At 39.7% G+C, this 22122-nt stretch overlaps 1 protein-coding gene across 2 annotated transcripts in view; it reads left to right on the top strand.

Annotated features, from left to right (window-relative positions):
- Window positions 1–22122, top strand: part of myo3b (myosin IIIB) — a 212051-nt gene that overhangs the window by 35636 nt on the left and 154293 nt on the right. For both annotated transcript variants that reach the window (XM_079822058.1, XM_079822057.1), the window contains 2 exons: window positions 8097–8162; window positions 15478–15633. In XM_079822058.1, coding sequence (XP_079678184.1) covers window positions 8097–8162; window positions 15478–15633 — 222 coding nt within the window. The remainder of the gene's footprint in view (window positions 1–8096; window positions 8163–15477; window positions 15634–22122) is intronic.

The following is a 22122-nucleotide window of genomic DNA, read 5'->3' as shown; positions in this document are numbered from 1 at the left end:
AAACATTTGTGAAAGAATGTGTTGCTCTCAGGAGCTCAGTGAACTCAAGCGTGGTATTGGATAGGTGGCCACCTGTGCAATAAGTCCATTCGTGAAATTCCTCACTAAATATTCCACGGTCAACTGATAGTGGTATTATAACAAAGTGAAAGCAATTGGGAACAACAGCAACTCAACCACGAAGTAGTAGGCCACGTACAATCTCAGAGTGCGGTCAGCGCATGCTGAGGTGCACAGTGCGCAGATGTCTCCAACTTTCTGCAGAGTCAAAACCTACAGACCTCCAGACTTCATGTGGCTTTCAGATTAGCTCAAGAACAGTGTGTAGAGCTTCATGGAATGGGTTTCAATGGCCGAACAGCTCATCCAAGCCTTACATCACCAACTGCACTGCAAAGCGTGGGATGCAGTGGGGTAAAGCGCGCCACCACTGGACTCTAGAGCAGAGGAGACGTGTTCTCTGGAGTGACCAATCGCGCTTCTCTGTCTGGCAATCCGATGGGCGAGTCTGGGGTTGGCGGTTGCCAGGAGAACGGTACTTGCCTGACTGCATTGTGCCAAGTCTAAAGTTTGGTGGAGGGGGGATTATGGTGTGGGGTTGTTTTTCAGGGCTTGGGCTTGGCCCCTTAGTTCCATTGAAAGGAACTCTTAATGCTTGAGTATACCAAGACATTTTGGACAATTTCATGCTCCCAACTTTGTGGGAACAGTTTGGGGATGACCTCTTCCTGTTCCAACATGACTGCACCAGCGCACAAAGCGTCTGTCCTTAAATACATGGATGAGTGAGTTTGGTGTGGAGGAACTTGACTGGCCTGCACAGAGTCCTGACCTCAACCCGATAGAACACCTTTGGGATGAATTAGAGTGGAGACTGCAGTCTCTCTCATGAGAGCCTCACAATCACTTCTAGAAGATTGGTCAAAAATTCCCATAAACACACTCCTAAACCTTGTGGAAAGCCTTCCCAGGAGAGTTGAAGCTGTTATAGCTGCGAAGGGTGGACCAACTCCACATTAAACCCTACAGATTAAGAATGGGATGTCATTAAAGTTCATGTGCTTGTAAAGGCAGACGTCCCAAAACTCTTGCCAATATAGTGTAAATAAAAATGCATAATATAAAAATATATTTAAAGTCCCCCTGTAGTCAATAATTGCATCCCTTAAAACTCATTTCTGATCACCAAAATTACATGTTTAAATGTTAGTTTGTGATGTCAGAAAAACTGTCAATCTCTTTTTTTGAGACTGTTTTTGGTTCACTGAAGTTTTAAGGAGAAAATACTCAGCAATGGTGTTCCAACACATGACCCAGAAGTGAGGAGCTTTGTTTACAAGCAGAGGAGGACGCGCCGTTTCTAAGCTGTTGAATTCTACATTGATTATGCTTTTGGTCTTGGCGTAGTGGTCAAAATGTTGCTAAAGTGTGCATTTCCTGGAGGCTCGAACTGCCGGCTCTGTCCCCTTTGCAAAAAAGCATCCCCAAAGAATGATGTTTCCACCTCCATGCTTCACGGTTGGGATGGTGTTCTTGGGGTTGTACTCGTCCTTCTTCTTCCTCAAAACACGGCGAGTGGAGTTTAAACCACAAAGCTCTGTTTTTGTCTCATCAGACCACATGACCTTCTCCCATTCCTCATGAACATGACATGAATTTGCACATGGTTTGTCTTAAAGCATATTAAAAACACCACATAGACTTAAACAACATTAAAAACTTGATTTTCAACACTGGGTGTCTTTAAATATATATAATTTAGCAGTTTGTGTGTATCACAACATCTACAGATAAAGCCACAATAATGTCGTGGAGTGAACTTGTCAATCCATCTGATAGATGACACAGTGGAAACTCCGACCAATAACTGGACAGTTTTACTCACATGTGACTTGCATAAACACATTTTGGTACGTGTTGAAATGTTGCCTTGTGAAAGCGAACCAAGAAGAAAATGCAACATTGTAACAATTTAACTCCCTGTGTTGGAACAAAGCAAATTATCTAATGGTCTAAAAAAGACCCTAAACTAAAATGCTTAAGTGCAAACTGAATGTATTTCCATTTTCCAGATTTCCATTGATGAATAATTGCAATGAAATGATTTTAAATGTAGTTTAAATTTATATTAGCATTTAGCTGAACCGTGAGTGCTTTTTTGGCCCCCTTATGTAGGACTTTATTTTGGTTTGCTTTGCATACAGCTTTTTTACATTACTTTTAAGATTTGAAATACACTACAAGTGCACATTCAATATAATTAAGCACACTTCTTTTTCACAAGGGATTGAGCGAATAGATTTAAAACAATATATACTTTTTATTGTACAAATGTCTCCAATAGGTCAAAGAACATCCTGAGGCTTGAATGTACTGTACGTTGTTCAGGAAGACACATTTTCTCTTAAAAATGATGTTTTCTTAGATGTTTCCTAAAACTGTCCCAGAGTTTTCGGCCTCGAAGCATCACAGCCACTCTGAGCTGCTTGTGTGTTAATAAATGAGCCTATGAGAGTGTGTGTGCTAATATACGAGCATGTGAAAGTGTGTGTATGAGTTAATAGATGGCTCTGTCTGAGTGTAGCTGACAGAGGGATTATTCGCTCTCATAACTCGGCAGCTCTGCGGACAGATGTTGCCTGCCAGACACTCAGCAGGGCGGCTCGTTTGTCATCCAACAGCAGGCCGACGTGTCCCTGGCCCACACTCTGTGCCTTAAAGACTTAAACACTTACAACTCCACCTCACTGATATACAGCAGCTCATCTGAGATACGACCTGCTCTACTGAAGAGCTGAAGACTCGCTTAACTGCTTCTCTGCAGCAAAAACTCAAAACTCAAGTGCTGATGGGTTGTGGGGTTTGACATACTGCTATCATTATTGTCACTCAAACATGCATGCAAAAATGGAAGTAAAAACGAAATGGTGGGATAGTGGACAATATCCGCATAAATCCTTATTATTTCTTGGCGTATACAGTAAAATAACTTGCACTTTTCCCATTGATATCAATTGGAAAAATACATACATTTTGATTGCACTTGAGGCGAGAGGGCCCCAAATCGACTTCCTGACAGGTACTAAGGTACTAAAGACGTCATTACAAAGTCCATCTCACTACACTGGGCGCGATTGGGCTTGTTTTGGGCTAGTTTTAAGTAGCGATTGTGCGGGTTTTGTTGTGAAAACCTGCCAACCCTGGCTCACCTCATCATTGCCTGCCGCTTCCAGGAGTGCAACGCAGTTCAGCACTGAAAGCCCTCACGTTACACATTTAGATATTTTCTCGTTGACCACCAGCATGGTGAAGAGAAAGTCACAAGTATGGATTCATTTCCAAAGAATGAATGATAATGAAGCAAAATGTAACACATGTGAAAAGTAAATAACATGCAAAGGAGGCTGCACTAGCAATTTGACAAAACATTTGCTACAGCACAGTGCCACAGGGCTTATACCAGATTTATAGTGAAAGGCCTATATATTTATATATAGCTATATATATATATTTGTCAACCGTTGAGTCACCATGGTTTAGGTAAGCGTTTAGGCACAATTACCTTTGTAATGCTGAATTGCAATTTATTATTTACAAGTTCACTGAATAACTGAATTACTATTAAATTAATATACAACTAATTAATACATATAACTAATAAATATAATTTATAACTTGGTTTTATTCAGAGACAGAGAGATAAAATGTAATAAGACAATTTCAGAGGTGTTCATTTGAAAGAAAATGTGTTGCAAGAATGGCTTAATTAATACTGTAATATTAGTACAGTACAGGACTTTTTTGACATTGCCAACCTGTAAATTAATTTTAGAGCAAGTCATAAACACAAAATGGATTGTTTGAGTTGCGTATTGTGCCTTTTTCCTTTACCACTATTTGTTTAATAATTTTAATGGAACCGGAATCGTTAGGCGGAACCGGAACCAGAACTGGAACCGGAACCGGAAAATTTCTCACGATTCCCAAACCTACTCATCCTTCTTCTTCCTCCAAACACGGCGAGTGGAGTTTAAACCACAAAGCTCTATTTTTGTCTCATCAGACCACATGACCTTCTCATGTGAAGGCGGCAAAATGCATAGCGTTGCTCACCTCACTTTTATATTTTTGTTTTTTAACCGTTGGTTTTGTTTCTAAAGCTTCAGTACGTAATGGCACTTGAGTCTATATGCCGCAAATGTACTGCAATGCTCTAAAGAATGCTGAAGACAGAAATGAAGTTTACAGCTCTCTGCTTGCAGTATGTCAGTCACGCTCGTCAGGAAAATTAGTGAAACACACACAAACACACATTTTTATCAAATCATACGTCATTAATTGAGAATGAGGAGATGTCGTCACGACACAGCGCCCCGCCCCCCTTCCGCCATTTTGGGGGTCTGCCCGCCAGGTAATGGATTCGGATAGAGACTGGAGAAGAGATATTCTGATGATTACTATGTACATAGTTTTCCAAACTCAACTGAACATGAAGTTTTAATCCACCCAAGCCGATCTGAGAAAGCAGCGGCTGGTAAACGTACGCCATTATTTCACCACAGGGTGTCAGTCATGGTCTTAACTAGTGAGCGCGATGCTGAAGTGTGAGACACTTGATCAATACGAACCTTTATTTATTTGTATTAAACATGTTGATCACTATTCTGTCATTTTTCATTGTCAGTCATTTTACTGTATGTTATAAACATGTTTATGCCCAAAACGCTTAATTAATATTCAAGGTAGTTCTAGTTGACTGTAATTTTCCTCTACTGTGTGCGCATCACTGTTTAAGATTAATTCAATATTTAACATTGTTAACTTTACATCCATTTAAAGGTGAACTATGTAGGATTTTTGCAGTAAAACATCCAGAAATCACTAGGCCAGTGTTATATATTTTGTTCAGTTGAGTACTTAGAATATCCCAAATGTTTTCAACTATTTGTTAATCGTGAGAAAATTGCTATTTTAACCAAGGAGCCGGGACGTGTGAGCTATGCGTGTGAGGGAGTCGCCTGTTGATTGCGTCATATCTGCGTCACCCTCGGTCTCCGGTTTTATTCAGTGAAACACTTTACTCTCACTGCATTGTGAACAAGTGTCATAGCAGCCGCCGAGCGAACATCATAACTTCCTTTTCATCACACTCAGATATATCTAATACGATAAACAGAGCTGCGTTAATACCTCACACTCAGCACTGGAGAAGAGGAAGTGCCGCCGGCAACCGTGTCATAATAAAAGTCCCGCCGGCGACTATAACATAATAACAGTCCCGCTCTTCAATCGCTCCAGCGGCCTTGCTCAGCTCCACAACACTCGCTCCTGCTCTGCTTCACTACAGTAATGTTAATAATCGCATCCATGAACATGATTTCTGCCCGAGTCCTATCCTGACTGTTTCCCATCGGCTGTGAGGTGAAGACCACATGACCCAGGATTCTGCGCTCAAACGTGGCGTCATCAAACTACGTCTTTGTTTTGAACAGGCGACCTCTAGTGGACGGAAAAGTTACATAGTGTAGCTTTAAGGCACGTACCGAGCATTCATTCTACTTAAGAAGGCTGGAATAAAAGCACCGGCGCACACAAACGATCATTTAAATGTTTAGTCAAATTAATTTAAAAATATAAACTCAATAGGTATAAAATATTATCAGTAAGAGAAAAACACTGCTAATGATGACGGCACTGGACTGCTGCAGGATAGTGGGGAGATATATTTATTATTCAGAATGCACAGGAAATATATTTATAGAAACATTTCAGTGCAAGGTGGTTCGGAGTTCTGCCGTGGCAGCTCGTATGGGTCAACGTTTTTGATATCAGCCAGCTTCTCTAAATACCTCAGCTTGGCGCTGGTAGTACGTTTCTCCCTGTAAGAGACCTCTTCTTCTCCATTTCTTCTAAGTTTTCTCGTAATTTCTCCGCTTAAACGCCGCGATGATAATTCCTCGAGCCGTCTTTCCTGCTCTGATCTCTGTATCGCTCTTACAATGTTACCCCTGGCAACCGATAGCGTGGGATCCCAGAATGGTGTAGGGCTCAGACTCCGCCCACGACCATGACGTATCTCCTCATTCTCAATAGCGGTTCACTTCCGCGATTTATTACGATTGCGTTCACATCAGCAGCGAACCGTACCGGAGTTCACATGATTCGTACCCCAGACCATCCTTTTTAAGCGGACTCTGGTACGGTGCGCGGGTGCGCACCCGAGTTCGGAAGACCGTGTTCACATCATCCAAACGTACCGAACTCTAACTCTGACGTCAATCAAACCCGGGTGCGCACCAAAACTGCTAGTGTGAAAGCACCCTTAAAGAAAAACGAACAGGTCTGTGAGAGCCGGAATTCTTACTGGTTGGTAGGGGATCAAATACTTATGTCATGCAATAAATTGCTAATTCATTATTTAAAAAGTAGTTTTTCTGGATTTTAGATTCCGTCTCTCACAGTTGAAGAGTCCTATGATACAAATTCCAGACCTCTACCTGCTTTGTAAGTAGGAAAACCTGCAAAATCGGCAGTGTATCAATTACTTGTTCTCCCCGCTGTAGGTATGTTAAAAAACTAAAAAACATGATTATTAAAACTTTAAGCATATGCGTAAAAAGGTATTATGTTTTATTTAGCAAGCCTGTAACCACCTTAATCATAGAAGGAAAAGACCATTTACAGCCAAAACAGACCATTTACTAAGGAAATATATGTTTTAAAGCTCAGTTATCTAGGTTGACCAAAAAACCTAGGACTAGTTGGTGAAAGTAGGTTTTTGAAAGAATCTCCTATATTAAGCAAACGATTCGATTGACAGCGGTGGTCCTAGAGGCAAAGTTTCTCCGAATGAGTAGTTCTACCAGATGGTATGAATATTGTGGAAAAATTGTGTGATATACAATCCTTTACAGAAGTGAAAAACACGAAGGTGTCCCCCGGTGGCCGATTTCTTTAAAATTTCGATGAGTCAAACAGGCCCAGCAAGTTTCCGATCAGCCTCCGTTAACCTGGTCTGACAGCCGCTTGAACTTCATTGGCCGACGACGACTTTGTTTTTCGAGATACGTGAATGTCTTTGTAGACAATTGTGGCATCTTGGACGAAGACATTGCATGACACTTCAATAAGTCAATAAGGACTGAATTTTACGTAGCTATAGCCATTTTCGTGCTTTTTATTCATTTTATAGCGCCTCCAAGGCGCTGCATCCTTTTTCACGCGACCACACACTGAGCCCATAAATAGGTGTACCGAATTTGGTGAAATTAACTCATTTTGTTCCAGAGGAATAGCTGTTTTAGTAAAAGTGGCTATGCCCACTTCAAATGTTTTGGAGTGCTGTCGCAGAAAAGTAGGTTTTTCGAAAAATCTAAAAAGTTGAATCCGACCTGTGTCCAGGAATACACCGATATAAGACACTTGAGCCTGCGACAAACGGTTTAGAAGTTAAGAGCCATTACGTACTTTTAATCGCTGTAGCACCACCATCAGGCCGATTGGGGTGAGCCTCGGTGACATTGTAGATGGGATGCGTACTACCATCCCTCATAGTTTCAAGTCTGTACGACTTACGGTTTGGTCTGCCTGATCAGTTTTAGGGGAGAATGCTGATCCTACGTGCTTGAACCCCTAATAATAGTATATCAATGATATTAAAACAGCACTGCCTCCAAACAAACCAAACATTGTCAGAATATATAATAACACATAGCAGCAATATGTTACATTTATTACCTGAAATCTGCAATTAATGTTTGAAGGTTTTGGGAGATTTTTTGATAAAGAGAAGTTGAAAGAACATATTGATTTTTGTGCAGGACTGTAGAGAGGTAAAAGTATTTGATTCCTAGCCTTTTATCCTAGAGGAGCTGTTTTGAATAGCTGTTCTTTGGCACAGGTCTGTACCTGAATGACGTTTGTGTTTTCTGGTTTTCTTTGTGTAAGGAGATGAATGCGAACAGACATTTGTTCTAAACAAACACAGTTGTCCCTTTCGAGTTGTAATTTATGTACCATCACTGAATGAGGTCAGTCCAATACGTTTGCTTCTGTCTCATTCAAGCTTGTTGTGTCTTTGTGTGTTTTATCTGCAGGAACCCATCGCCCACCCTACGCCACCCTGAGCACTGGTGCAGGAGTTTCATTTACTTCATTGCTCAGTGAGTACAACAGCTTCATCATTCTGTCCCTGTACAGGGGAAACTCTCACTCTGATGTGTGAACTCTCACTAGCATTGGGTTTTATTTTTCACTTGGTTAAGCAGTGGTGGACGAAGCACACAAATCCAGTACTTGAGTTATGTACAGATGCCCTAATAAGATACTTTTACAGTAAAAATATAAGCACTCATTTTCAATGTTTCTTGAGTAAAAGTACTTGATTTTAAATGTAAAAAGTTTGAAATGTTTATTGTTTTTTTATTATTTATTCTAGCCAGCACTAGTCAGACTAGTCAGCACTAAGAAAGATAATTTAATAATCCAGATATTTAATATGTATTGATCTGCAATTTGTATTTTATTTTATTACCAAAACTTATTATACACTATCAAAACATTAAACTTTTGCGAACAAGTGAAATATTATACCATATAGTGTTTTAAAAGTTAGGAAAAACTAAATATTAACATTTTAAGATGAAGTCTATGCAAACATAGTCATTTTATGTCATTTGAGCCCTGAACATTTGAATTGAATTGTTTAAGCTATACATTATTTCATTTAAAAATGTTGACAAACAAAATTAGTTAACAAAATAGTTATAACTATATACTGTATATAATTCCAGTATAATTCAATTCCCATCAAATAATGTTTTTACAAATCTGCCTGGAAAAGGACTTCATGCAATGTGAGGAGGAGAGCAATGATCAAAGCTGGAGAATTCCAGAAAATAGTTGAGTCTTGGGGTCAGAAAAAAAAAAAAAGAGTTGTTTGGAAAGGTTTCGAGAAAAATCCTCCTCGCTCATCCTAAAACAAACTCCAGGATATTCCGTTTTCAAACACGACTGGGTCATCAAACGGGATCTGGTTCTGTGGTCAGATGAAACTATAAAAAGAGCTTTTTGGCAGTAAACCCACCAGATGGCTTTGGTGCAAACAAGGATATAAAGTACCCCCTGCCCATGGTTAAATATACTGCTGGATCTTTAATGCTGTGGGCCTATTTTTCTGCTGGAGGTCCTGGACATCTTGTTCAGACACATGGCATCATTGATTCTAGCAAATACCAACAGATAAACAATCAAAACCTGACGGCCTCTGCTAGAAATCTTATAATGGGCCGTGGTTGGATCATCAAAATCAACACAAAAATGTGTCACTGAGCACAAAATGAAGCTTCTGCCATGACCATCCCAGTTCCCTGACCTAAACCCTATAGAAAATGAGTGGAGTGAACTGAAGAGAAAGAGTTGGGAATCTGAAGGATCTGGAGAGATTCTGTATATAGAAATGGTCTCTGATCTCTAGTCAGCTGTTCTCCAAACTCATCATGCATTATTTGAGAGGACTCCGAGGGCCCTATTTTAACGACCTGAGCTCATGGCGCAGGTGCGGTTAGTGCGTGTCCGAATCCATTTTTGCTAGTTTAACGACGGGAAAAACAGTCGGCGCGCCAGGCGCATGGTCCAAAAGGGTTGTACCTAGTCTCTTAATGAGTCATGGGTGTGTTTTGGGAGTAACATGCAATAAACCAATCAGAGTCTCATCTCCCATTCCCTTTAAAAGCCAGTTTTGCTTGCACCATGGCGGATTCGCTGTTTACATGGCGGAATTTGTGAGAGGAAAGACTGAACGCTTCTCCAGAGAGGAATCCTTTTATTTTTAATATTTCAAAATGTTGGTGTGCTGCTGCGCATCCCTGTGTGTGTAGTAAGCAGAGTGTACACGCGTTGTGCACCCTTTTAAACGCCTTTTAAATAGCACAAAAATACAAAAACACAATGTGCCAACCATGTGCCTGAACACACCTGGTTTTCAGACCAGCCATGGGCGTGAGTGTATTTGCTATTTAAACAACGTGGCGCTGAATGTGAAAATGATAACTGCGTCGGGGTCAAACTAGCAAAAAACTTGACGCTCCGGTTATATAATAGGGCCCAGAGCTGTTATCATGGCAAAAGAATAAAAGGGTGCTGTTAATTGTGGCAAATGTGTATAGAGAGAAAAAACATTTATGTCATAATGACATTTCCCCCCATTTTCAATGATTTTACTTCAATGAAAGGTTAGATTTTTTTCAGGCTTCTTTGTTCATATTTACCAGGGGTGCCAATAGTTGACCAATTTCTTTTTTAAAGGGACAAAATACTGAAACTCAAAAGGCCCACACTATAGCCAAATGGCTGGGAACCTAAAAGCAAGAGCCATACATAAACAAAACACTAAACAAAACACAACAGACAAACTGTATCTGTATCTGTAGATAACCAGAAAATAGTGCTAGTCAACTGACACAGAGCAAGAGACAGGGGAAATCACGCTTAACAAACCAGAACAAGATTAACAAAGGGAAGGAAATCAGGTGACAAATAATCAGGGAAACAAGGAGATGACAGAGCAAACGAGGGGGAGGAGCCAAAACAGATTACACAGGAGGAGGAAAACATGCAAGGCCAAAAGAACAACCAAACCAAGATCTGACACAAAGAGCACAGACAGACTAGACACGATTGGAGTGATCCTGAAGCTTTAGTATTATCTTTTTATTATCAAATGACTTGATATTTTTGATGTCTCATGCAATGACATTCTGATATTTTGAGTGTCTAAATACTTTTTGTGGTTATTTACCTCTATTCTGTCCCTAGGCTCAGCTGTAATTACACTTGACAAGGCAAATACTTTGTATGAGCAAAACATGCAGTGAGAACTTCCCACAAGCGCTGCTTAGATATACGGTTGAATTCCTGTCAGAGAGACTGTAAATAAAAGAGGCCCAGCTTTGTGTGTAAAAAAGCAATGAAAAGCCGAGATTATTATTTCATTATTGAGAATGAAAACATCAGAGAGAGGGATGCTGTGTGCACAGCGGGAGGGCTGTGAATGCTAATTGACTCATTTATTTGTGTTAGTTGTTCATTTGTCAGTGTGGCGGGTCTGCTGGCCGCTCCTGATGAATTAAAAGCACAGACGGAGTCATATTCATAAAGTGTGTTTGTGTGTCTGAGCATGTATCTGTGTGCTGGTGGCTTTTGTCCTGACTGCTCTTTAAGTGCTCACGAGTGTCTACTGTATGTGCACCATCTGCCACACAAATGGCTGGTTTAGTGTTGTGGTTAAAACTCAAGGTTGGTTGTTCTTTCTGGTACCATAGTGGTTGAGCCATTAACTATCCCCATTGTGCCCTTGAGCAAAACACTTAACCGGTTTTAAAAGGTTTTGAAGGCTCAGTACTGTATAGCTGTGGAAGTGTAAACTGTTTTTCTGACATCCTCTCTTCATTTCCTTAGGTTTTCTTATATGTAAGTAGGGGGGCATCAAGGACGAAACAAAACGTTGGGAACCACTGGTCTAAATCGTTTAAATCAGATTTTCAATTTTTACAATGGAATTTACAAACAACATGTGGTGATGTAGGGGCTGTTTGATTTTTTGAGTTTTTCTGAGCCCAAGACTCGACTAATCTCTGCAATTCTCCATCTGTGATCCTTGGAGAGTCTTTGTCCACTCAAACTCTCCTCCTCGCCATGCATTAGGACGATATAGACACACGTCCTCTTGCAGGCGGATTCAGAACATCTTTAGTTGATTGGAACTTCTTAATTATTGCCCTGATGGTGGAAATGGGGATTTTAGCTATTTTCTTGCAGCCACTTTCTATTTTGTGAAGCTCAACAATCTTTTGCTGCACATCAGAACTATATTCTTTGGTTTCACTCATTGTGATGAATGATTAAGGGAATTCGGTCTTTGTGTTTCCTCATATTTATACTTCTGTGAAACAAGACGTCATAGCTGAACAATTTCATGTTCTTAGCCTGGTGTGCTAAAAATGGGAATATTAATGGGAATATGCCAATACGGACCACAACTGTAGCATTTTCTGAGATTTTATTAGAAGCACCCAGGCAATAGGCATGCATATAGTCTACTGTAAAGATGGGTACTGTCCACAACATGCTCTAGTGTCATTATTCAAAAAACATTTGTCTGTAAAAAATCTGTTTGTCTAATTATGATGTGATCATTAATTAAATACAGCTTGAAAAATCCTCATATACACACACACAAAAATTGCAATACATCACTCAGTGTTTGTGTTTGGCACAATAAATCTTCTTCAGCTCAGATGAGGCTGTTTATAGACATCACACTAAAAACTGGACCATTAGATCAGAAATAATTCTGCCGCATAAATCCTGTCTGTGTGTGTGGTGCTTCAGTAAGTGTATGGGGACATCGTGTTATCACGAGGTGCCGGCTGTTTGTACTCTGCCCGTGTGTATAACTGCACGCTGTTGTTGCAGTTATGAATGCGTCTGTAATTGTGCAGCTGAATGGCTTCCCCTCTGCTATCAGAGCCGCCTGCTGTTCAGACCCTCAGCCATGCCGTGCGCTAATGACAGACCCCTGGGCCTAATCTACTGCGTTTAATGGGGTCTAGAAGGGCTGGTCTCAGCCCAGCAGCAGTTTCAGTCGAGAGTAAAGCAGGCCACTGAGATTTAGACGGACACTGTGCTTAGTGCTTTACTTTCTGGAAAATAAGCAAAACAAGAAATGAAATCCAAACTTGACAGGTCGGACTGAACTGATGCGCTAATAGAGTTTCATGAAGACCAGCGGCCAAGGTCAGGATTTTCGTTAAATAAAACATTACTTTTCAGTTTGTTTTTGAACAAATCCTATCATATACCCCAGAACACTTGGGATATGTGATATGTGTTGCATGGGATCATTCTGTGATCCTTCTGCCTCTTTTTAAAAAAACTTGAGCTGGGCACTTTTCACTGCCATGATATGCACGAGTGCAATTTAGTTCATTATATATTAACTTCAATGAAAGTCATGAAAGTGTACTCTCTTTAAACACACTTAAGCTTGGTACATACTCCGCAAGAACAAATAAATGTGTTAGTTTTCTCGAGGTGGCAAGAACAAGAACAAAGTCCGGTTTGGGCAGGACACTTCATACTTCACGAGAAAAGCCGGTGCCGAACATTTCCGTTTGTCCACATTAACCCCGCCCACATACAATTTCTGACCAATCACACAATAGTTCTCGGACACCCACAAGAAAACAGTTCTGCTCAGATGATGTGTCGAGAACAAGCTGCGAGAACTCCCAAACCAGGGCTGCAAGAACAAAATGACGTTATTTTGTTCTCGCAGCCCTGGAAGTGAGAACTTTTTTCTCTGTTCTTGCAGAGTATGTAATGGCCTTTAGGCCACATCCACACGAAGTCAGAGCTTTCCCTATCCAGTCTTTTTTTCCCTCGTTTCAAGAAATATCTGTGTACACACGAAACCACTGAAAACCGACTCAAAATGATGTAGTATACATGTCAGGCCAGTGTGTGGCGCTGTAATTCTGCCATAGAAATGCACTAAAAATGGAGAAGAAGAGTTGTGGCTAGAAGGGGTACAGCAACGGTCGGAAGTGAGGCAAAATCTCAATAAATTTTGCTACTTTCCAGATTGTGTTTTATTAACGCCCACGCCTACCCCAACCCTAAACCTACCAATACAATAATGCATAAACAGTAATTAAATGATGCTATATGGATGTGCGCATGCCCAGTGCCCGTAGCTGTATCCCTTCTAGTCTTTCCCAATACGGGACGTGGTGTGATACATCACTGTTTCACAAAATATACGGATTGGCTGTACACACGAAAACGCAAGGGTGTCGGCTTCAGATTTATCCACTCTGAGACCCGGTTTCAAAAAATATCGGTTTCAGGCTCCCAAAACGCTGGATCCATGTGGATGAAACGCTGATACGATACAAAATGTACGATACTTAGCCCCGCCCACAACATTTGAGGTCAGGAAGTTCGGTCTGGACTTGATCCGTTGTGGAGCAACTATGCTCCAACCAGAGCTGTTCGGACCAATCAAATAGTCAGGGCGGGCTTTATATGATGATGGACAGATGCTCAACAGTAACCGTAATGCAGACTTAAAAATTAAGCTTTTCCCCCGTGGTTTAATTCACAGGACCGGACACCAGTTCTTTTGCCAAGAGATTTTCTTTTTTATTATTTTATATCAGACGTAGGAGAGAAAGACAATTTTCTGGAGAGATGGTCTTCATTCCAGCTTTCTCTGTCTTCCTGGACACCTGGAAAACTTATGCTACATATTCCTGTGTTCAAAATGATCCCCTCTCCATGTCTCTCACACTTCATGTGCTCACACTTACTCTGACTAAATAAAAATGCAATACAAATAATAATGAATGATACAATACAAATGATAATGAAAATTAGTAAAGAATAATACAGAAAATTATATAAAATAATAAAATCTTAGTCTTCAGTAATCATCCACGTCACCAAAGAGCGTTTGGGTCGAATTCGTTCACTAAACGGAGAACTTGTTCGTATACACATTCACCTTTACTATATCTCTCAAAAATGATGATCATGTTGGTAAGTACTCAACGTATCCTTAAATTCATTTTTACAACACCGGCAAAGATCGTTTACGCTCATCTTCTTCTTCTACTTCTTCCAGCGTGCGTGCAGTTAAGTTCTTGCAGTTGACAATTATGCATCTCTCCGTTGCTCTGATTGGTTGTAGGTCTATCCAATTGAGCGCAGAGGCATTTTCTTTCCTGGTTCGGTTGAAACACCCCATAATCACAGCCCAATGGAGCGATATCAGACTCATATTCTGACTAGAATTGAGTATGACGACATCAGGCTACAAAATGTTTACATATACAGCTAAACGCGTCTCCGTGTGGACCGGGCCTTAAGTGGCCTTTAATTTCATTAATATAATATTTTTTGCAAGTACAGTTTTTGAAAAATATATTTTAAAGATTTGATTTAAACTATAAGTGCACATTGAGAACAATTAAGAGCACTTTTTCACAAGGGTACTGCTACAAAATTGTGGGAGGAAATAAATACTGTTCGAAAGATCATAAGAAATATAAAAAGAATGGCATAAGCCGCGGTCAACAGGCCACTGTGCAGTCCAGAACAACAGACACAAGCCTGAAGACAAATGATAAGAGTGTTTGCACTGAATACTACGGTGATGAGAGAGCAGGGCAGAGCGAGGCGTCCGGTCAGATGTTCAGTTCAGACCTCAGAGAGGTTTCTGTGAGGCGTATCGGACACTGGAGCTGTATGAAGATGTACAGGTGACATGCTTTACCTTGCTGAAGGCCTTTACATGATCATACTCATTTTTCATGCTCGTTTTGCTGTCATATATGGAAAACTCTCTATTTGCTTGTTTCTCTGCTCTCTTTTTTTTCCATGTTATGTCATCTTCTTGGTCTCCTCTCGTATCTGTAGGTGTCTGATAAAAGATTTTGAGACGCGTCCATCAGTGACGCATCTGCTGGAGCATCCGTTCATTAAACAGGCTCATGGGAAAGACACGTCGCTCAGGCAGCAGCTGTCAGTCCTCATACGGGAGCAACAGGACGTGGGCAGCAAGACCAAGACCAGGTACGTCCTGCCCACAACACAACACTGACCTCTCAGCTCTTTTCTGAAATGAGATCGATATGTTCATGAGCTACAGAAAAATACATTGCGGCACATTTAATAATAGCCCACCGCTAGTTTTATAATAGCCTGTCAATCAAAGATTGTCATTTTCAAATGGTTTCAGGAGTTTTTGATTCCTCTCAGGGTCAGAGCAAAGATCTGGCAGCCTTGACCATGACAACGGTCATTGTGAGAGGCTTGACTTGCATTTATCACTGTCCTCTGGAGATGCAGAGCTGTCGCGGTGGATTTATCACGTGTAAATGTGAGACCGTCGGACTTGCTGTTGTGACAGCCTATACGTATCAGATTGTCGGTTATGAGTTTTTTATATTACTGTGTCATCTATCACCTGTGTTGAGGGCTTCCTCTTTCCAGCAGATGGCAGTGTTATCTGTGGAGGAATTCAACTCTTCAGGTTTCCTCTGAGAGCCTGGGACACAGGAGTATTAGATTGGCATCACATCGACCGCTTCTGTTAAGTCAAACGGATATCTCGGATGCTGTTATAGATGATACAGTAAAACTTAATGAAAGGAAACTCTTTCATTAAGTTTTACTGTATCATCTATAACAGCATATGAAAGAGTTTCCACTGGCTTCTCATCCAAAATTCTCATTCAGACCAGCAGATCTAGGCCTACAAAATTGTGAATTTAAATGACAGCCCTGCCTGTAGTATTCCTAGTACTTGAGTTATTACATTAACTCACATTCACCTTTATATATGTTTAAAAGTGTCCATTGCTGAATGTCAGATATGTAAGTATTGAACAATGTAAAATGTTTCTGTGTACTGTATTCAAAAGCTGGATCAAGTCTGGCCGTTCACAAGAAAAACAGCATGATTCTATAAATGTTTGTTTTTTATTTGCTTGGCCCAAAAAAAAAAAAATGCAGCACAACCTTTCAAATGTTCAAAAGTAATGCATTGCGTTACTTAGTTACTTTTTAAGAAAAGTAATGCCTTACGTTACTTTTGCGTTCGTTTTTCTCCCCTGGGATGTGCTTGGTTTTTTTTATAACGTAGTTTGTTCTATTTTTGGGCAAATGTAAAGTAGCCTGACTCCGCCCTCCTACGTACTTCCGCTCAATTTTCATTTTCCTTCAGTACTCCGTCTGGGACTGCGGTATATTCTTAGGTTTTCTCCGAACAAATTTGAACCGGTCCAATCAGCGAACAGAGGGAGTGGCTGAGAACGATGACGTTGATGTCGTGCGCTAGTTTGAGTTGTAGTTCAGTAATGGCGGTGGAGAAAGATGCGAACGAAACCATTAATTCCATTGAGGCACCGCTGCCGAATATCCAGAAGTTAAAGCCTTTCCAGCTCGCTCCTTTAGTGCTGAAGGAGTTGGCTGAAGCCCTATTCGGACGGTAAATGTTTCTCGTGGGGTCGGAGGTATTGTCATCATTTACAGGGGCTAGTCAGGGATTTTATTGCCGTCCGTCTCCCACCACTTGCAAATTAGCTACTGTTTTAGACAAACACCAAAGTCGTGTGGTAATGTAATTGCTGTCCGTTTTCAAGAATATATCACTTCAAAATGTACGGTTTATATCCTTTTTGACCACTGCAGAGCACCGTGCGGCTGCGCTTCGCTGTAATTCGGATGTATTTCTAGACTTGTATTTCTTTAAATGCTGGCAAGTATTTACAAGAGCAATATATTTCATCACGCTCAAAAAATAAAAAGAAGAAAAGCACGTAAACATTTGAATTGGGCCGTTATTTACAGCAGCATTTATTCTTCTCATACCAAGCATATGATCTTTTATTTACAGCATACCATCATGTTATGGACCACTTGAGCAGCGCGTTCCCGATCACAAAACTCTCCCCCGCTGTGAATAAATCACAATCAGAATGCACAAGTTTTAGGTTTTATCACTGAGGTGGAGTGCACAATCTGCACAGTTATTTTTACGGATTTCGAACGGCGCATGACATACGCCACGACCAAACGTTAACGATTGGTTATGGCAGATCCTATAGTTTTAAACTTCAATAGAGTACCGCCTTCAAGGAAGTGAACACTTGTCAATGGAGAGTGGCCAGACTCTTTGTACAAATGAAATGTACGAGAGTCTGGTAGGACTAGGCTAAATGTAAAGACCCTTTCACACCAAAATTGGAATAATAAGCCTCAGGCTGAAGGAAATGCAAATTCACGCGTGTACAGTAGAGGGCACAGCTTAAACAAACCTTTCAGCTGAGCTGCCGTTCTGGAAAATGGAAGAATAGGATGCAGGAGAAGAGAGATTAACACTTACTTAAAAACAAATAAAAACAAACAATACATTTTGCTTATGGTTTAACTGAATCATCAAAGGTCAGCAGCAAGTACATTGGTCAATAAAGTGAGATTAAATGCATAAAAAATATTTGTTTTACTCAACATATTTAATTATTGGAGGTTCTGATTTTGCATTTGACTGATTTTATTCATTTTGAGAAATACTGGCTGATTTGATGCTCAAGAAACATTTCTGATTATTATTATTATCAATGTTGAAAAGAGTTGTGCTGCTTCATATTTTTGTGGAAACTATTTTCAGGATTCTTTGATAAATAGAAAGTTCAAAAGAACATAATTTATTTGAAATAGACATATTTTATAACATTATGAATGTATTTATTGTCACTTTTGATCAACTGAATGCATCCTTGATGAATAAAAATATGAATTAAAGACTGCACACTTTGGTAAGCTGAAAAAAAAAACTACAAAAATGTTTATAAAAAACTTTAAAATGTTACTCTAATTTGTTACAGCCAAATGTAGTTTATTGTTTATTGTATTTATATTTATTAGATTTGTTTCATACCTTAAATTTTGATGTAATATAAATCAAAAATATTTTTTCCCCCAAAGATTATAAGGACCATATATTATACTTAATCAAATTAATCAATTTCTTATAGACATAAGCCAAAATGTTACTTAATGTTGCTCAATATAATATAATATAATATAATATAATATAATATAATATAATATAATATAATATAATATAATATAATATAATATAATATAATATAATAACAAAAATTGGGCTTTTTACAACTTGGTTTCACCATAAACAAAAACTAAATTATCTATTATATGGGAGTAGAATTTTCACTTATGATAAACGTAAAGTCCTGTTTATTGTGATATCATAATTTCTGTTATGTTCTAAAAAAATTTGCTTTTATTATAAAATATTATTGTATTATCCTATATTATTAGCTTTTAAACTAACTAAAGAAACCACGATTTTATATAAGGCCAGAATAAAAATGCACTTTAAATAAATAATAGTTCAATAAATGACAGACAGGATGACAGACAGGATGACAGACAGCGACCTTAATAAGCTCTCCGTTTTCCACACAAAAACTTGAGGAGAATCCTAAGAATTTACTTGCCAAATGTCATCTCCAATGAGCAACTGCTTCTCAGTGTGATCAAGACAACATTGAGACCATCATCATGAGAAAAAGATTGGGTGGATTGGACACCTGCTGAGGAGAGAAACTGAAAATATCCCTTCACTGGACACCAGAAGGCAAATGCAGGAGAGGCAGACCAAAGAACACCTGGAGACGGCCTGTAGAAAGAGAGCTGAAGAGCCTGAATCACACTTGGGGTATCATCCAGAAGCTGGCCCAGAACAGACAGGAGTGGAGGACTTTTGTTGCTGCCCTAAATGCCAGTAGACACAAAGGGCAATACATATAACTGGTGTTATGTTCATTGGGAGTTTATTTCTGGACAAAGATACATCTGAATTCTACCACTCTAGAGTGTTAGATTAGTACTCTTAACCCTCTAATCATCTCTCAGGGTTAGATGAGGACTCACAGTCCTGAATTAATCTAACCCTGATGAACTCAATGCGATATTACAACGTTCCTTCAGTTCCACATGACTGAGACGCACCAATCAGGCCAGGATATGCACTGCTCTTTTTCTTGAGTGTCTATAAAGCAGGGCTCCAGAGTGCGACCAAATGGTCGCATTTTGCGACTAAAATTTGAGAGTGTGCGACTGAATTTTACATCCAGTCGCACATGTGCGACCAGTAAATTTGCCTGCTGTCCGTACTGGAGAAATTAAGAAAATACACTTACTAATTATAATTGATAGACGTTATGTCTGGCAAATTTCTATCTTTGCCAGCCGTTTCTATATGAGAGAATATTAAACCATTTGTCCGTGATGCATTTTTGCCATTCGCAATCCAGAAGAGAGAGAAAGCGAGCTCTCTCACGTGGAGCTCCAGCGAACACAACACCACAGTCAGCTTAATGAGGGACGATGGCCAAGAACTAAACAAAACTTTAGTCTGCTTAAACTTTAGGAATGTGCTGTGATATTAATCTAATTTTATTTTCGATTTTGGCTTCCAAGAATTATAAAAAGATGGAATGAGGTAAAACTATTCCTATAGCCGTGTCCAGTCGGGCGCGACATCCTTCCCTTCGCAGCTGCTGTCATTTCTCCCTAAACCTAAACTAAACATGAGATTCAGTGATAGTTGTAAACTGCAGTCTCTACTGTTGCTAAACTGCGGGATGTGTTTGATAATAAAGAGCTATTAAATGCACAATAATTCGCGCAAGAGACGCTGTTTCCAACTTCAAGGCGGCTTATGTGTGTGTGCTGCGAAATGGACCGACTTGCACTTAATATTTTAGGCTTCGTGTGCGCGTCTAAACCATCAAATAAACAACAAATAGCCGGTGTCAAAATTACCGGATTGGAGAGTTTTTATCTTAAATGGGCGTAAATAGTTTGGAGAAATCGGAGAAAATGATATTATTAATTCTACATTCGATCGGTCTTAAAGGGGCAGCATCTAATAAACCTTTTTTGACGATTGAGCCATTCATTCAAATCGAACAAAAGGCAAATAGAAAATATTCACATCTCTTGAATTAATAACTTTAGCTTTTATAAGCATTAATCTATCAATTTATACAGTGAAAACTATGCAGTGTTATTTTACATTTCATTACTTTATTAGATTTCTTTCCAGGTTTGTTCTTTACTGTAATATTAATGTTAGCAGACCTTCCGAATGCCTGCACACTGGTCCATTTACAAATAGATGTTTTATATTTTGTTCAAACTTTGCGGTTTCTTTTGCTATGGATATTTTAATTTTCAGATTATAAATCCATGTTAATTATGTTCTTAATTATGTTTTTTTTTATAAAAAAAAAAAAATTAAGTATAATAAAAAGAACTGGTAAGAATACTGTTAAAGTACCGGATCGATAAGCAGTATGGGTAAGAGTAGTAATACCATTAAAACCTTAACGATACCCATCCCTATTAGTAATACAGTGGAAATTAGTAGATTTGGTTAGCATGTTGATTTACGGTGTGCGCCCCTAAAATTTCTGGTTGTGCCCCTAAAATTTTCAGTTGGGGGCCACTGTGCTCCTAGTGAAAAAGGTTAGTCTGGAGCCGTGTAAAGACAATTTTAACTTAGGGGTTGGTACGCTCTGTGATTGATTGTGAATAAACAGTCGTTGGGTTGCCAGATTGTAGCCCCTCATTCCCCAGGCCACATATAATCTGCCAGCCTGATAGTGACAGTGAGAGAGACGTAATGAGATTATGAGCTTGGCTGTGCTCTCTCTGTTTAGTCACTGATGGCAAATATCAGTGAAGTGATTACAGAGTGAGGGAACATTGATACACACTCAGAAACAGCGCCACACACACACTCAGTCTGTCTGTTTCTCTCACACATAAAGCGCAGTGCATCGTGTCTGTACGCTGTAAAGTCCCCGGGGCCCGATGGGTTTTAAGAGCTGTGAAAAGAGCAGCTGCTTCCTCATGATCTAAAGGTCAGAAATACAATAGAGGGTCAAACCCTGATGAAGTGCATTCATGACACGCGATAATAGCCTTTAAACCCCAGGGAATAGACCCTGATACTGCAGACTTTTTTTGTTTATTTTTGGTGTTTGCTAAGGCTAGCATCACTATTACTCTTCCTAATACTTATACTGTATAATAGGGCCAGATTTAATAAAACAGATCAAATTAGTGTGAGAGCGCAATTCCACAGAAACGCCGATGGGAGAGAGTTCTGCACGTGATCTACTGACGACATGCGAATTAAAGAACACAGACGCAGCCGGATCGTTTCCATAATGACCAGCACAATCTACCAAGAGCAGTGCAAATTAGCATCTGGTTTAAGACATGTTTTTTTTTGGGTGGTAAATAATGGCGCAAATACCAGTAAATTGACGAGCGCAAACCTTGATGATTCATTTAAATCCCATAAATTTTGCGTCTGAAAGGGAAACTCCTACAATATGCAATAAGGTCAGCCACAAAATAACCCTGTCCACGCCTTTTCAGTGCAGTATTAATTATACATTATGCATCATTCATGTTAATTATGAACCTGTATACAGTAGTTCTTAGTTCTCCGGGAGGTAC

The sequence above is a fragment of the Gobio gobio genome (genome assembly GCF_949357685.1).
Source record: "Gobio gobio genome assembly, chromosome: 7".
NCBI classification, from domain to species: domain Eukaryota; kingdom Metazoa; phylum Chordata; class Actinopteri; order Cypriniformes; family Gobionidae; genus Gobio; species Gobio gobio.
The sequence above is the reverse complement of the archived record's forward strand: the minus strand, read 5'-3'. Positions and strand labels throughout refer to the sequence as shown.